This window comes from Equus przewalskii, chromosome 12 (genome assembly GCF_037783145.1).
Source record: "Equus przewalskii isolate Varuska chromosome 12, EquPr2, whole genome shotgun sequence".
Classification (NCBI taxonomy): Eukaryota; Metazoa; Chordata; class Mammalia; order Perissodactyla; family Equidae; genus Equus; species Equus przewalskii.
This window is the reverse complement of record NC_091842.1, coordinates 29818894-29835754: the sequence shown is the minus strand read 5'-3', so window position 1 is coordinate 29835754 and position 16861 is coordinate 29818894. Positions and strand designations below refer to the sequence as shown.

Below are 16861 nucleotides of genomic sequence, written 5' to 3'. Positions count from 1 at the left end.
GGCCGCAGCTCACGAGCCCGTCCTCGGAGAGGCCTTCCCCATCACGCACCATCCTCCCACCCGGCATTAATCATCCTCAAGCTTAGCTGCCTGGGCCGTAAAACGGGGACAATCATAGCACCCCTGATGGGGTTGTGGGCGGGATTACGAGTTAATATTCGTGAAGCTCTGACGACAACGCCTCCTTCCTCGTGACTGCTACTTACATACTTTTTTCTCTATAGATGTCATGACCTGACATTAAACATCGTTATCCATAGTTAACAAAAAGTTAACACAGTGCTGGAAAGGTCCTCTGTGCGCTCCATCTCGCTAGTCTTTCCAGCGTCCGGAGGGACGGGATTACTGCCCCGATTTTCGGATGGGCACGCGGAGGCTCTGAGAGGGAGGACTCCGGCCCGGGTCCAGCCTCGGCTCTTGGGGAGCCACACTGGTCATTTGGACTCGAGTCCTTGCAGGTCCCACTGGCAGGGGTCTGTGGGCCTCCATCCTGCCCGCGCCCCAGAGCCCAGTTGGGGTGTCGGGAGTACCTGGAGGGCGGTGGAGACAGAGAAGCCCACGAGGCCGGCGCTGAGATGGCCCTTGCTCAGCACAGCGCACGTGGCGGCCGCAAACACGAGCCCGTTGCCCAGGAGCTCCATGTTGGCAGCGAGCCACCTGCGAGGGGAGGCAGGTAACAGCAGGGTCGGCGAGGGGCCTCATCCGCGGGACCCACTTCTCTGGGCACAAGGACTGGCCAACGTGCCGGCTTCAGTACCCACGGGGGACCTGGCGATGGTCTCCTCCACCCTCAGGCCCCACCCAACAGTGGGTGGGGGAGATTGGCACTGTCCTGCCTCACTGGTCGCAGCTCAGGGCCCGGGACATGCAAGATGCTCAAGCAAAGCTTTGCTGCGCTGCGACCTCTCTGTCCCTGGGAGATGCCAGGCCATGTCTCCTTGTGTTCTCCCTGCCTGAACCCGACCTCCATCTTCACGCAGCCAACATCTCACCTTCATGCACAAGTCAGGTTAAACCTCACCTCCTCAGAGAGCCTTCCCAGACTGCTCCTCCTTCCTCTCTAATGCATCCCTGAGAACTTCCTTCACGGCAGCTCTCCCTGTCGATAACTAAACCATTTCATCGGTCACTGACTAGCAGCCTCCATCGGTAGATCGTGAGCTTCCTGAGGGCGGCGACTTTGTCTCGTTCACGACTCTGTCTCCAGCACCCAGCACGGGACCCCAGCACATAGCAGGTGCTCAACATATATATATGGGACGGATGGATGAATGCATGCCCCTTTTATGGAATTCCCACTCCACCATGCATTCATTCATTCATTCAACATACATGAAGCACCTACTGTGTGTCTCGCATGTTGGAGGTGCTGGGGACACAGCCAGGAAGCAAACAGATAAAAATGCCTGTCTTCAGGGAGCTTTAGGCTGTACTACCCATGACATCTAGTCCTCCTGACAACCCCAACAATGCGGGTGGTGTTGTCCCCGCCTGGCGGATGAGGACACAGGCTCAGAAGGGGTAGGTCCTCGCCTAGGTCCATCCACGTGACAAACAGTGATCTGAAGCCACCTCTGCCTGACTGATTCCAGAAAGCACAGACCCTTTCCAACAGGCCGTGCTTTTTAGTGAACCAACTAACAAGTGAATTACAAACTCAGACCCGCCCCCACGAGGGTCTGCCACTTCCTGGACGGCTGACCTGGGGAGAGTCCCTTCCTTCTCTGAATGCCAGCTTACCCATCTGTAGAATGAAGTCACACCTGGCTCATGATGGTTGAGAGGATTAATGACATACACCATAGAGAGCATGGACATCACTGAGCCTTGCATGTAGTAGCTATTTTCTTTTTTTTTTTTTTGGTGAGGAAGATTGGCCCTGCACTAACATCTGTTGCCAATCTTCCTCTTTTTGCTTGAGGAAGAGTGTCGCTGAGCTAACATCTTTATTTTCTGTGTGGGATGCCGCCACAGCGTGGCCTGATGAGCGGTATGTAGGTCCTCGCCCAGGAACCCCAGGCCACCAAAGTGGAGCACATGAACTTAACCACCATGCCACCGGGCCGGGCCCAGTAGCTGCTTTCTAAATGTTCAGAAGGCCCCTCCTCCCCAGGCCAGGACCCCAGGAAGGGGCAGAGTGGGTCATCCAGAAGGCATATAGAATTGAGACACTGCCCTGACAGCCCCAGCTGGCCAGGGACCTGGGCAGATGGAGAAAAGTATTCACATTTGTGGAGTACCTATTGTGTACATGGACCCTCTCCACACACTGGAACCAGGCTGCCTGGACTCAAATCCTGACTCCACTGTGTATTTGCTGTGTGGCCTTGGGCAGGTTCCTAAATCTCTCTGTGCCTAAGATTCATCGTCTAAAAACAGTCTCTGCCTGTGGGATTGTTAATAGGATTAAATAAATTCATTCATGTAGAGTGCTCAGAACTGTGCTGGGCCTGTAGTAAGCATGTTACAGTAATAGCTATGAGTGTATCTATTCAATCCTTACAGCCACTCCATGAGCACAATCCCAGTTTGGCTGATGAGGTTCAGAGAGGTTAGGTAACTTGCCTAAGATCGCCCAGCTGCAGACTTGCAGAACTGGTCTTTGAACCCATGTCTATCTGAGCTCAGAGCTTATGTTCTTGTTCTCGCTTAGTACTGCAGGCTGAGGATGCTTATGTAGCTGCTTGTCACCAAGGCAACAGAGGCGGGCCCAGTGGCCTGGCAACAGAGGCTGCGTCCCTTTTGCTGACATCTGTGCCTCCTGCCCACCTGCGGTTGGGGAGCCCTCAGGCCAGTTTCCACCTGCGCACGGTGTGAGCCAAACGCACCTGTGGGATCTAGCCTCAGTTTCATCCCTGACTTGCTGTGTGACCTTGGCCAGGCCGTTTGACCTCTCTGGCCACACAGTATGTCCTTAGGGCTCACTCTCTGGGGACACAGACGCGTTACAGGCTCTTCTCTGCCCCCTTCCTACCTGTCTGCCACCAGCTGCGGGAAACTGACCCTCTGGGTCTCATCCACGTGTGCGTCGTTCTGAGCCACAAAGGGGCCCTGGGCCCGGAAGGCCCTGACCACCACGCTGCCCTGGAACGTCTCGGCCACGTGGGAACACACGAACGCATGCCTGGTCGTCTCCAGGCGTCTGAGCTGGCACGAGGTGGCCACGTACAGGCTCTGGGGTGGGACAGATGGGGAGGGAGAAGGCACAGACACAGAGAGGTGGTTTGAGGAGCACAGGGAGCCGCAAGTACAGGGTCATGGATCAGGCTCTATTTCCAGCTTGCTGTGTGACCTCAGGCCAGTTGCTTCCCCTCTCTGGGCTCCAACTTCCTTGCAGAATCAGAATTCCATGGTTCTTTTTAAAATCACCTGGGATGCTTCAAAAACCTCCAATGCCCCCACCCTACAACTATTGAACCCGAATCCTTGGTGGTGTCATTTGGACCTTGGTATTTTTAAAGAGCCTGATTCTAATGGACTGTCAGGATCGAGAAACCACTAGTGAAGTGTGAAGTTCTCATTCCCAGCTCTAAGGCCGCCTGTTTCACTTATGGCCAGTCACTGCGGGAACAAAACCCTCAGGGGCAAGGACAGCCGTTGGCCGAGTCGAGTCTGTTCATTTCACGCGAGGGTTCCATGCCACGTGCTGGGAACACAGTGATGCACAGATAATATGTGTTGCTATTTGGTTTGAGGTTGCAGACTGTGTGTACTGGCGGCCAGAGAGGAACTCATGTTTGTGAACGCCCGGGCTGTGTGCCACGCTGTTGACAAATAGGATCTGAGTAATTGTGAGGTGGACCTTAGTGTCCGTCGCGGTTGACAGGATACCTGAGGCTCAGAGGGATGAAGCCGCTGGTTCAGGCCTCTGCAGACACCAAGCGGCGGGGCCTGGATTCAAACCCACTTCTGCCTGACTCCCAGGCTTTCGGTGGAGCAGTCCCTCCCCCAAGTCAAGAGGACAGAGAGAAGACCTGGGCTGGTGGTGGGGGCCAGCGGGGGCCATGGTTTTTGTCTGACCACCATGTTTTTTCTACTTCTGATTTCCGGGAGCCGGGGCAGGGGGGGTGCTGTCAATCATGGGACCTGACCGTGGGGGTGGTGGCACCACACAGCCCCGCCAATCAGAGTAAGTGATTCCTCTGGTCACAGTAATTAGCTCAGGGGTGAACGCAAGGCTCATCAAGGGCCCATCAGCATCTTCCCTGGGACTGATATACGAATGCTGAGCTGCAGGCAAGCTTTCTTTGTGCGGGGGTTGCTAAGGTGCGATGCCGTGAGGGCCCCCTGGAAAGAGAGTGTGTGCAAAATTAGGCCAAGCCAAGCTGAGCCAGTGTTCCTCAAACAGCATGCATCAGAGTTACCTGGAGGGTTCGATTAAACCCAGATTTCTGGGCCCCCCTCCATAGCGTCTGAGTCAGCAGGTCTTGGGCAGGGCCCTGAGAATGTGCATTTCTAACTAGCCCCCAGTGATGCTGATGCTGCTGGTCGGGGACCACACTCCGAGAACCCCTGAGTGAAGAGATGGAGCGAGTGACCAGGGCCCGGTGACAGCTGGCCCACTGCACCCTGGGAGCGTAGGCCGTGAAACTCTGTTCTTTTGTTTCAGCTCATGTAAGCTGGTCCCTGCCTCTGGCGACAGAAAGAGTCTAGCCTAACATAACAGTCTTTGAGAGTTTGCACTGCCTTCTTGGCTTCCAGATAATTGGAGAAAGATGAGGAAGCTGATTTCGGCAGCCGCAGGATAAAACGTCAGATATTAAGAACTTGGCTGTGAACACTGGGGACACAGAGATGAGCACAGGTGCTAGACTGTGGTGTCTCCGCCTCTTATACTGTCCTGCCCAGAGACAGGGGACCGGCTGAGGTGACCTCCGCTGGCCCCAGGAGCCGCCCCAACCTCTCCGTACCTGAAACCCGGCGTAGAGGAGCAGCAGGGGCAGGAGGACCAGGACAGCCACCGGTGTCGCTACCGTCACCACCAGGCTGACCTCCAGGAGTCCAAAGGCGTAGACCAGCAAGGACCGGAATTTGTCTGGGATGTCCACATCCACTATGTCTGTCTCCTTGGAGAAGCGGGCCAGCAGGTTCCCCACGGGCGTCTGCTCAAAGAAGCTGATGGGTGACCGCGCCACGTCCCACAGGAGCCTCTGGAAGAGCAGCCTGGATGCCCGGATGCCCCCCAGGAGCACTGTGGCCATGGAGGCAAACAGCCCGATGGCTGGGCAGAGAGAGAGGGTCAGAGCGTGAGGGCTGGGGAGCCTCCTGTGGGGTCTTGGGCAGGTCCCCACCACCGCCCTGTGGTGCCCTCTTATGATCTGGCCACCCTGACTATCCCTTGATGGCATCACCCTGGAGCGTCCCCTCCCCAGTTCACGTCCACCCAGGATCTCAGAACATGACCTTATTTGAAAATAGTGTCTTTGCAGACGTTATTAGTTAAAGATCTTGAGACAAGATCATCTTGGATTCAGGGTGGGTCCTAGATCCAATGACTTGAGTCTTTATCAGAGGAGAAGACACACAGAGATGCAGAGAAGGAGGTGATGTGAAGATGGAGGCAGAGACTGGCATGATGCACCACAAGCCAAGGATGCTGAGGACCCCCAGCCACCACGAGAAGCCAGGAGAGGGGCCCTCAGGAGGAACCCTTCCTGCTGACACCCTGATTTCGGACTTCCGGCTTCAGAACTGTGGAAGGATAAATTTCTCTCCAGCTACCTGGTTTGTGGTAATCTGTTTTCTGGCAGCCCTCGGAAACTAAGATACCTCCTTCCTCCCCATGCCAACCTAGGTGCTTGGAATAGGGCTAACTTCACTACCTGGCTCCAGGTGGGGCAAATTTCATCCCTGGCCAGTCCAAACCACTGTGACTGGTTCAGGGATGAACACATGACCCAAGTTGGGCCAATGAGAGAGACTAGGACTTTGCTAGAACTTTTGGAAAAGACATGCTCTGTTTTTTGAGGTGGTCAAGCTGGATCTGTGGGATACCATCTAACCACTGGGGGAGAAGCCTGCCTGGATAGGAAGCTATCACAGAGGGAGAAAATGAAGCCATTCTGACAGCCACAGTTGGACCCCTGGATCCAGCCATACCTGAAGCCAGTTACTAATGGATTCCAGTCTCATAAGCTAATAAATTCAGTTGTTGCTTAAACTAGTTTGAGCCATATAGTTATATACTTAGCATGCTATAGCTATGTAGTTAGTAGCTATGTTAATTTCAGATAGAGCAGCCTTCACAGTAAGAAAAATTGTCAGGGGTAAGGAGGGGCATTACAGAAAAGCAGTAAGGACATGGTTTAACACAACGCCATCAATCGACTGGATATAATGGACATCAATAGACAACTTCATCCAAAAACAGCAGCAGAATATAAATTCTTTTCAAACTCACATGGGACATTCACCAAGATAGACCACATTCTGGGCCATAAATCCTACCTTAACAAACTTAAAAAAGCAGAAACCATAAAATGTCTATTCTCAGACCACAATGGAATTGAACTAGAAAGACAGCTGGAAAATCCCCAAAATACTTGAAGATTAAATAACATGTTTCTAAGTAACTCATGGGTCAAAGAAGAAATCTCAAGATAAATTTAAAAACAGTTTGAACTAAATGAAAATAAAAACACAACTTATCAAAATTTATGGAAAGCCGTCAAAGCAGGGCTTAGAGGAAAATGTATATCATTGAATGCATACATTAGAAAAAAAGAAAGATCTAAAGTCAATCATCTAAGCTTCCACCTTAGGAAAACAGAAACAGAAGAGCAAATAAATCCAAAAAAGCAGAAGAAAAGAAACAATAACAATTAGAGTAAAAATAAATGAAATTGAAAAACAGAAAATCAATGAAAACAAAAACTGGTTCTTTGAAAAGATCAATAAAATTGATAAACCTTTAGCCAGGCTAACTAGGAAAAAAAGAGGGGGGACACAAACTACTAATATCAGAAATAAAAGGGGGGACATCACTACAGATCATATGGATATTAAAAGGATAATAAAGCAATACTAGGAATTACTCTATGACCACAAATGTGATGACCTAGGAGAAATGAACTGATTCCTTGAAAGACACAATCTACCCAAACTCACACAAGACAACACAGATAATCCGAATGGGTCCATAAATATTAAAGAAATTGAATCAACAATTAATAACCTCCCAAAACAGAAAGTTTACTGGAGAATTCTACCAAACATTGAAGGAGAAATTATACCAATTCTCTACAATCTCTCTCAGAGGTCAGGAGCAGAGGGAATAATTCCTAACCCACTCTGTGAGGCCAGCATCACCCTAATAGCAAAACCAGGCAAAACATCACAAGAAAAGAAAACTCCAGACCAATCTCTCTCTTGAACGTAGATGCAAAAATCCTCAACAAAATATTAGTGAATTAAATCCAACAATGTATAAAAAGAATTATACACTATGAGCAAATGGGATTTATCACAGGTATGCAAGGCTGGTTCAATATTTGAACATCAATTAATGTAACCCATCACATTGACTGGCTAAAGAAGAAAAATCACATGATCGTATGCAGGAAAAGCATTTGACAAGACGCGACACCCATTCATGATTAAAAAAAAAAAAAACTTTCAGTAAACTAGGAATAGAGGAGAATTTCCTCAACTTAGCGAAGAACGTCTACATAAAACCTATGGCTAACTTAATGGTGAGAATGATGCTCTCCCACTAAGCTCAGGAACAAGGCAAGGATGTCCCCTCACTTCTTTTCAACATCCTACTGAAAGTCGTAGCTAATGCAATAAAAATAAGAAAAGGAAATAAAAGGTATACAGAGCGGAAAGGGAGAAATGAAACGGCATTTGTTTGCACATCACATGACTGTCTATGTAGAAAATCAGAAATAACTGACAAAAAAACTCCTGAAACTAATAAGCAATTATTGCAAGGTTTTAGGATGCAAGGTTAACATGCAAACATCAATCACTTTCCGATATATCAGCAATGAACAAGTGGAATTTGAAATTAAAAAACATAATACCATTCACATTAGCACCCCTCAAAAATGAAATCCTTAGGTATAAATCTAACAAAATAAGGACAAGATCTATATGAGGAGAACGACAAAATTCTGATGAATGAAATCAAAGAACTAGATGGAGAGATATTCCATGTTCATAGACAGGAAGACGCAGTGTTGTCAAGATGTCAGTTCTTTCCCACTTGATCAACAGATTCACTGCAATCCCAATCAAAATCGCGGCAAGTTATTTTTTGGACACTGACAAACTGATTGTAAAGTTTATACAGACCCAGAATAGCCAACTCAATATAGAAGGAGAAGAACAAAGTCGGAGGAACGGCCCTACCTAAATTCAAGGCTTACTATAAAGCTACAGGAATCAAGACAGTGGGATTTGTGAAAGAACAGACAGATAGATGGATGGAACAGAATGGAGAGCCCAGAAATAGTCATCAATATAGTCAACTGATCTTTGACAAAGGAGCAAAGGCGAAATAACAGAGCAAAGAGAGTCTCTTCAACCAATGGCGCTGGAACAACTGGACATCCACACGCAAAAAAAAAAAAGAATCTAGAAACAGACCTTATAACTAAACCAAAATGGATCACAGACATAAACGTAAAACCTACGACTATAAAACTCCTAGAAGATGACGTAGGAGAAAACCCAGATGACCTTGGATACGGCGATGACTTTTCAGATGCAACAGCAAGAACACGGGGCGTAAAAGAAATAATTGATAAGACGGACTTCATTAAAATAAAAAACTTTTGCTTGGTGAAAGACGCTGTCAAGAGAATGAGAAGACAAGCCACAGACTGGGGAGACATATTTGCAAAACTTTGATATCATCTGATAAAGGACTGTGATCCAAAATATACAAAGAACTCTTAAACTCAACAATAAGAAAATAGACAACCCAACTGAAAAATGGGGCAAAGAATGTAACAGACGAAGATACAGAGATGGAAAAAAAAGGCACAGGGAAAGATGCTCCACATCACATGTCATCAGGGAAATGCAAATTAAAACAACCGTGAGATACCACTACACAACTATTAGAACGGCCAAAATCCAGAACACTGACAACACCAAAAGCCGGTGAGGACATGGAGCAACAGGAATGCTCATTCATTGCTGGCGGGAATGCAACATGGTACAGCCACGCTGTAAGACAGTGTGGTGGCGTCTTACAAAACGAAACACACATTCTTACCATACGATCCAGCGATTGCGCCCCTTGGTATTTATCCAAAGGAGCTGAAAACTTATGTCTACACAAAACCCTGCCCACATGTGTTTACAGCAGGTTTATTCATAATGGCAAACCTGGAGGCAACCAATATGACCTGCAGTAGGTGAATGGGGAAAATAAGCTGTGGTACCTCCAGGCATTGAGATATTATTCAGTGCTCGAAAGAAATGAGCAAGGAAGCCATGAGAAGACACACAGGAACCTTAAATGCATGTTAGTAAGTGAAAGACGCCAGTCTGAAAAGGCTCCAGACTGTATGACGCCAACTATGACATTCTGGAAAAGACAAAACGTGGACACAGGACAATGACCAGTGGCTTCCGGGGGTCCGAGGGGAGGGAGGATGACCAGATGGAACACACGGACGTTTAGGGCAGTGAAAGTATTCTGGATGATCTATAGTGGTGGATACATGTCATCATCCATTGGTCCAAACCCACAGGCTGTCCAACACCAAGAGCGAAGCCTGATGTAAGCCGTGGGCTTTAGGTGGCTAGGACGCATCAGTGCGGGTCCATCAGTCGTAACAAATGTCCCACTCTGGTGGGGGGACGTTGATAATGCGGGAGGCTGTGCACGTGTGGGGATGGAGGGGCAATGGGAAATCTCTTTACTCTCTGCTCAATTTTGCTGCAAACTAAAACAACTCTAAAAAAATGAATGTTTTTTAAAAAAGGACTAAAAGCTGTGAGGTGATGCTGGTGGCGACGTGAGGGCAGAGGTCCAGCTCGTCTGGACGTTTGGGGTGGGGGAGTGGCAGCAGCGTGGGACACTGGGGTGGGGATGCTGGCAGTCACCGGCGGTCAGGCCCTGGAGCTGCCTCTGTGTGGGGGGAGGGTCCAAGTCCACTGACCCGCCCTGTCTGTCCCCACCTAAGGGCTCAGCTGCCCCAAGACCTGGGGGTCATGATTCTGTCTTTGCCGATGAGGCCGGGAGAGACTCACAGGGTTCCAGAGAAGGAGGGATGTGCTGTGTCCCCCACTCCCCTCGGCCCCACCTTAAGGATGCCAGTCCGTGCTTGGACCCAGGATGCTTGCACAGATGTTCTGGGAGGACGGGGCGAGCCAGAGATGGGAGCGGGAAGGATGGAGGCTGAGGCGGGCGGGCGAGGGTACCTTGGAGACAGCCCAGCAGCCCGAAGACCCAGCCCCGCAGGGCCGTCTGCGTCTGCCGCCCGTCCACCGTGGGGTCGTCCGCCCACAGGCTCAGCCAGTAGCCGCGGCAGAAGGAGGCCACTTGCTGGCAGAGGAAGAGGAACAGCGCGTAGAGGCAGAGTGGGGTGCCCACGGCCCGGAGGTAGGTCAGGTACATGGCGGCCTTCACCTGGAGCACACACAGGGGAGATGCAGGCGGGCAGAGAGGGCCTGGGGGCGGGGCAGGGCCAGGTGAGGCTCCCCAAACCCGCCAACGGGGAAGACGGAGCCACCAGGGAGACCTCACAGGTCCTCTCAGCCCCTCCCACCTGGGGCACCATCCCCCCTACTGGCCGCAGCTGACCTCAGGACCCCCTTCCTCTGGGGGACCCCCAGGACGCCCAGGAGCCTTCATGGCTGTGGCACTTTCCTGCTTTGGAGTGATTTATTGAACACCTACTATGGGACAGGCATGTGTCTCTACCCTCATGATAATGCCCACCTGACAGATAAGGAAACTGAGGCACAGAGAAGTTAAGCCACTTGCTTAAAGTCCGGCTCCTACTAATCTGAAGTTCTCCACACAGCTGCAGCCAGAGGGAACTTCTGAAAACATCGACCTGACCCCACCTTGCTGGCGCTGCCCTGCCATGGCTTTCTCTTGCTCTTGGAAGAAATTCCAGACTTCTAGTCCACCTCCCAGCCTACCCCCTACTCACTATCTGCCAGCCTTGTGGGATTTCTTTCTTTTCTCTGGCACCCTAAACTCCCTTCCACCTCAGAGCCTTTGCACCTGCTGTTCCCTCTGCCCAGAATGTGCTTCCCCCTGCTCCTTCCACGGCTGGTTCCTTCACATCCTTCGGGCTCAGGTCCAATGCCACCCCTGGAGCATCCTATGCAAGCAGGCCCCCAACCCTCGGTTGGTCTCCATCTCATTGCCCTTCTTTATTTCCTTTATAGCATTTATCATTATCTGATATTACTTTGCTTATTAGCCTAATTGTGTGCTGCCTGTCTCTTCCCACTAGCATGCAACCTCCATGGGGGCAGAGACTTTACCTGGCACATAATGGGGGCTCTGTAAATATTTGCTGGGTGGCGGAGTGGGTGGAAAGTTGCGTGGGATGATGGGTGGTTGGGCGAATGGAGGAATGAATGGATAGATAGATGAATAAATAAGTGGATCTGTAGGAGGGTGGGCGGATAGGTGAGCGAAAAGATGGATGGAAGGGTGGATGGATGAGTAAATAGATGGGTGGCTGGATGGATGGGTGGGTAGAAGGGTGACAGGTAGATGGATGGGTGGGTGGATGGATGGGTGGGTAGATGGATGATGGATAGATGGATGGATGGGTGGATGGATGGGTGGGTAGATGGATGATGGGTGGATGGATGGGTGGGTTGATGGATGAGTAAATAGATGGGTGAGTAGATGGATGGGTGGGTGCATAGGTAGGTAGGCGGATGGGTGAGTAGGATGGACAGGGTGGGTGGAAAAGTGGGTGGATGGATGAATGAATGAGTTGGTAGGTGGGTGGAAGGGTGGGTGGATGGGTGGACACAGTAGCATAGAAGGAAAGAAACAGTACAAGCTTCAGATTCGGACTGACCTAGATTTGAGTCCCAGGTTGGTCGCTGGTTAGCTGTGGGAACACAGACAAGTCTCTGAACTCTTGAGGACCTCAGTTTCTTCATCTCTAAGATGACGCTATCCTCATCTAATTTTAGGGTGGTTGTGAGCATTAAGAAACATGAATCGTCTAGCACCTGACTTGGCACATAGTAGGTGTTCAATAAAGGTGAGTCTCCCCCGCCCCAGTGCTGTATCTGGTGGGAGGTCTTGAGCCCCCGGGAGTGGCAGTGGCAGTGGGTGTGGAGGGGAGGGAGCATCTGGCGGTTACCCTGCCATACCGCACGCTGTCCTCTCCTGTTGGCCGTCCTGCCCCCTCAGGGGTATCTGGGGGAACCCACGTCTGGGCCTCTGAGCTGGTGCTGTCCTTCTCAGGGACTATCTTCCTGGACCTGTCATTTAGAGGTCAAATAAGCACAAATCAGTGTCTCCTTCCATGGGGTGTGTGTGCCCAAGCCTCATGGCCACTGGGAGCCACTGAGCTCTGGGGTACATTCTCCACTCATTCATTTGTTCATTCATTCAACTAACATACTGAGCGCCCAGTAGGTGCGGGGCCCACCCCCTCCCTCGGTGGCGCCCAGCTAGACGCTGTCTGTTATCTCAGAGTCGAGCACTCCTGTCCTTCCAAAGCCATTTCACGAAATGAGCTGATTCACCCAACTGTGCAACTTGGTTTTCATTTTGGCCTAAGCTTTACTGCCATTAGCCCCTGCTGTTTACCCTCAAGTTTCTTAGTCCAGCTTGGCAGGATGTTAATTTTGCACAGTTCAGACGTTGAAGACTTCTGGAATGTTCCTTTCCTCTGTGGCTGAGTGGGCCGACTTAACCCTAAATGTGAACTGCCATCTGCTAACCGTGCAATCAGGGGCAGCTGACTTACCCTCTCTGTGCCTCAGTTTCCTCAGCTGTAAAATGGGGATAATCTATGTGTGTCTGTCTATCTATCATCTATCCATCCATCAGTTATCAATCTATCACCTATCTATATATTCATTCATCTATCTCTTTTTCGCTATCTCTTTATCAATCAAATCACTTATCTATCCATCCATCAATCTATCATCTATCTACCAACCAATCTGTCATCTATCCTTCCACCAATCATTTATCTATCTATATCTATCTATCTACCAAGCAACCTATCATTTATCCATCCATCATTTATCATCCTGTCATCTATCTGGATCTATCTATCTACATTTATCTATCATCTATCCATATATTCATCTATCTATATCTATTTGTCTCTCTATCATCTATATATCCATCATCTGTCAATCAATCATCTATCAATCTATCCATCCATCATCTTTCTATCTATCTATCTATCCATCCATTTCCATCTATCTCTCTCTCTATCTCCATATCTGTCTATCTGATCTTACTTAGGGTTCTTGTGCGCTGTGAGGACGAGTGGGACAGTGCAGTGGGTGGGCCGGGAGTGCTCTGGGTGGCTAGCTGGGACGGGGAGGGGCTGTGTCCAACCTCATCTTCCCCCCAGGCACCGACACCCCTCGATGTCCCCCTGCTCTCTCCCAACAGCTGGCACTTAGGCTCACGCTGCCTGGTGCCCAGTGGTCTGTTGTTTTCTGTTTTACAAGGTCACGTTCCGAAACAAGGGAGAGCACCGTGTGGCCGGGTCCCTCTACTGCGGACAGCCCCACAGTGAGTCCAGCTGTGGCCTGGCTGGAGGGGGCTAGAGAGAAGGGGACAGGGGGCCTCCTCCGGGCGACGCCCCCCACCACGTGCTCTCAGCAGCCCCAAGTGACGCCATGTGTGTAGACTCAAGCACTGTGCATGGCAATCCTGTCCAAGCGTGAATGACAGGGCCAGGCATGGTCATTAACAACTACAGAAAGGACTTTTCTTGGGACCCAGCCCTGCCCCACTGAGCAATGAGACCATCTGACAAACATTAAGGCACTCATCACATTTGAGGGCAAACTGGTCATTCTGTGAACAGGACATCTGGGGGCTTAACCAATTTGGCCATTTGATTGTCAAATAGTTGCTGGTGAATTTCCCGCAGCTGAGTCCCCTGGTGGGTATCGGGCAGGGACTGAATGCATAACAGTTTCGGCTGCCCCCTGCCTGCCTGAGATGCAGGTGACCAGTAGCCCTGCTGCAGCCTCAGCAAGGGCCCTCCCTGTGCTCAGCACCACGGCGAACTCACCTCTCTGGTCCACCCACAGGCCTCCTGCCTCCAGGGGAGCCTCTGGGATGCTCACCACCGCTCACAGGCTCTGTTTCTGCAAAGTCAAGGGTGTCTCGTCACAACGGGGGTCAGTACCTCAGGGTCGGGTTGCTGGCTTTGCCACCCACCGGCTGGAAGGCCTTAACTCATCTGAGCATCCCCTTCCTCTGATCTGCCTCCCGCAACCTCTCCCAATCCTCCCCGGGTTCTTCCAGGAACATTATTCATTCGTTCATTCACTCACTCATTCATTCATTCATTCATTCATTCAGCAAATATAATCGAGTATCTGCTATGAACTTGGGGCTGGAAAACATCAGTAAACACCGTACAAAATCAAGATGCTCCGGGTTCCCCCGACAGCCTCGCATGAGCAGTTCACTGTACCCAGAATGTTCTTTCTGGCTAACTCCCACCCCACCTCGAATGTCCTCTCCCCGAGGAAGGACCTGCCCCGTGACCACCCCCCAGGCTGGGTGGTTCCATCTCCAAGCTCCAGGGTGGCCCCCCCGCCGCCCCCGTGAATCAACACTTAGGGTTTTCGGCAGGGAGGGCCAGTGCTCGACAGACGTTTTCAGAAGGGACAAGGGGCACCCGGCCGTGAGTCCTTGCTTTGTCACAGAGGGGCCGTGTACAGGCTGGTGATGAAAACCCACGTGCTCTGGGGCCCCGTGGCTGAGGTTCAAACCCCAGCGGTGCCACTCATAAGCCACGTCACCTCGGGCCAGTTCCCTAACTTCTGGGCCTCAGTTCCTTCCTCTGTAAAATGGGGGTAATTACAGTAGTGACCTCAGGAGGTCACTGTGATAATTAAGTGAGTGAATGTACGTGAGGTGCACGGGCTGATCTTTATCATGCATGTGGGCCAGCTGGGATCGGCAACTCCGCTTCCAGGACACTGTCCTTCTTCCAGGGGGCACTGCCTTCTCTGGATGCTCAGCGGCCCTCGCTGGCATGTCGGGGCCTCCTGGCCTCTAGGCACCAAATGGCCATCTCGCTCAGTCTCTTAGCAGTTAGGAGCAGAGACTCTGGAACTGAATGCACCCAAGTTCTAATCTTGTGACCTCGGGCAAATTATTTAACTCTGTTGCCGGAGTTTGCTCATCTGTAAAATGGCAGCAATAATCATATGTGTCTCATGGGGTGTTGTGAAGATCAAAGGAAACAGTGTATGTTCATCAAAGCTCTTAGCACAGCCCCTGGCTTGTGGTCGGTGCCACTGGCTCCTATGAAGGGGATGGTGGCCTCTTGGGAGAGCCGGCCGCCTCCAGGCCTGGGCCTGCAGGGAGTGTAGCCGGAGCGCTCCACTCATGCCACTGGGACCCTCGGAGCCTTCTCTCCGTGGATGGCAGAGGCAGGCACAGAGACCCAGCAAAGCCCAGTCACTACCTCCTTCTCCTCCAGCTCCTGGGTGTCTGGCTCGATCCAGAAGACACACCAGGGCCCCCTTCCTGCGCAGAAGCTCCTGGTAGGAACCCATCTCTGCAATGGCGCCGTCTTCCAGCACCACGATCCAGTCGGCCTCGGGCAGGACGTGGAGCGCGTGGGTCACGAGGATGCGTGTCTGGGCAGGAAGGGGTGGAAGTCACACTCGTGTGCTTGACCGGTCTTCCAGAACTGGGGGAGGGGCGGGCAGGGTCCCTGGGCTCTGAGCAGGGACAGCTCCCCTTCTTGCACTTCCTGAAAACAGCATGTCCCCACAGAGTTATAGAGGGGAGCCTTCAACCTGTGTCTCGAAACCAGAAGACACAGAGGTCACCTGAAACTGGCCGATCACCGGAGGCAGAGCTGGTCATTTAACCACAGATTTGTGAGCAAGAAGTAACTGCTGTTGTGAGCCAGCAAGGTTTGGGGGTCTTTTGTTATGTAGCATTGTCACAGCAAAGCTGACTGTTACAAAGGGGAAAACCGGACTCTCGGAGGGTGGGGTGAGATGGCCTTGGGTTAGGACTGGACCAGAGGACTTTCTTGGTCTCTGCCTTGTGCTCTCTGACACATTTTCCCAAACGCACCGTCCCCTGGAGCAGCCCACTGGGCCCGATGACCTGGTCAAAGACGTGCTGGCCCACGTGGGCATCCAGGGCCGCCAGGGGGTCGTCCAGCAGGTACACAGCGGCCTTCCGGTACACGGCCCGGGCCAGGCTCAGCCGCTGCTTCTGGCCTCCAGAGAGATGCATGCCCTGTGGCCACGAGAGAGGGACAGGGACCCGAGTCTACGGCTGCTGGGTGAAGCCGGTGCGACGGGGGCCACGTCTGCCCCTCAGCGTGAAGTACAGCTCACTGCGCCTGTGCCCCGGGGCCACGTCCCAGCTGTCAACACGTGCTCTCCAGCCAACATCCCCCAGCCTCGCCCTGCTCCCTTCCAGGCAGGCTGCCTGGAGGAGGCGTCTGCATGCCCCACGTCCACTCTCTCTGCCTCCCACTCCCTGGTCCCTCCACCGGAGTTTGGCTTCTGTTCCCATTTCCCCACCAACAGCCTTCCTCAAGGACACCAGTCATTCCTCTGTTAACTGATCCAGTGGGAGGTTTTCATTCCTTATTTTCATGCATTCATTCATTCACTCATTCCACTCCTATTCACCACATGGCTACTATCTACCAGCAGTGTTCCAGGCTCCGGGGACAGAGCCATGACAAAA

The 16861-nt window shown here is 51.5% G+C and overlaps 1 protein-coding gene across 2 annotated transcripts in view; it reads right to left on the bottom strand.

Moving 5' to 3' along the window:
* ABCC6 (ATP binding cassette subfamily C member 6) overlaps positions 1 to 16861 on the bottom strand; it is a 56954-nt gene that overhangs the window by 9384 nt on the left and 30709 nt on the right. For both annotated transcript variants that reach the window (XM_070566662.1, XM_070566663.1), the window contains exons 18-25: positions 16235 to 16402; positions 15612 to 15786; positions 14202 to 14277; positions 12297 to 12417; positions 10378 to 10585; positions 4911 to 5221; positions 2975 to 3174; positions 531 to 657 (exon numbers count right to left, since the gene is read on the bottom strand). In XM_070566662.1, the coding sequence (XP_070422763.1) occupies positions 531 to 657; positions 2975 to 3174; positions 4911 to 5221; positions 10378 to 10585; positions 12297 to 12417; positions 14202 to 14277; positions 15612 to 15786; positions 16235 to 16402 (1386 nt within the window). The remainder of the gene's footprint in view (positions 1 to 530; positions 658 to 2974; positions 3175 to 4910; positions 5222 to 10377; positions 10586 to 12296; positions 12418 to 14201; positions 14278 to 15611; positions 15787 to 16234; positions 16403 to 16861) is intronic.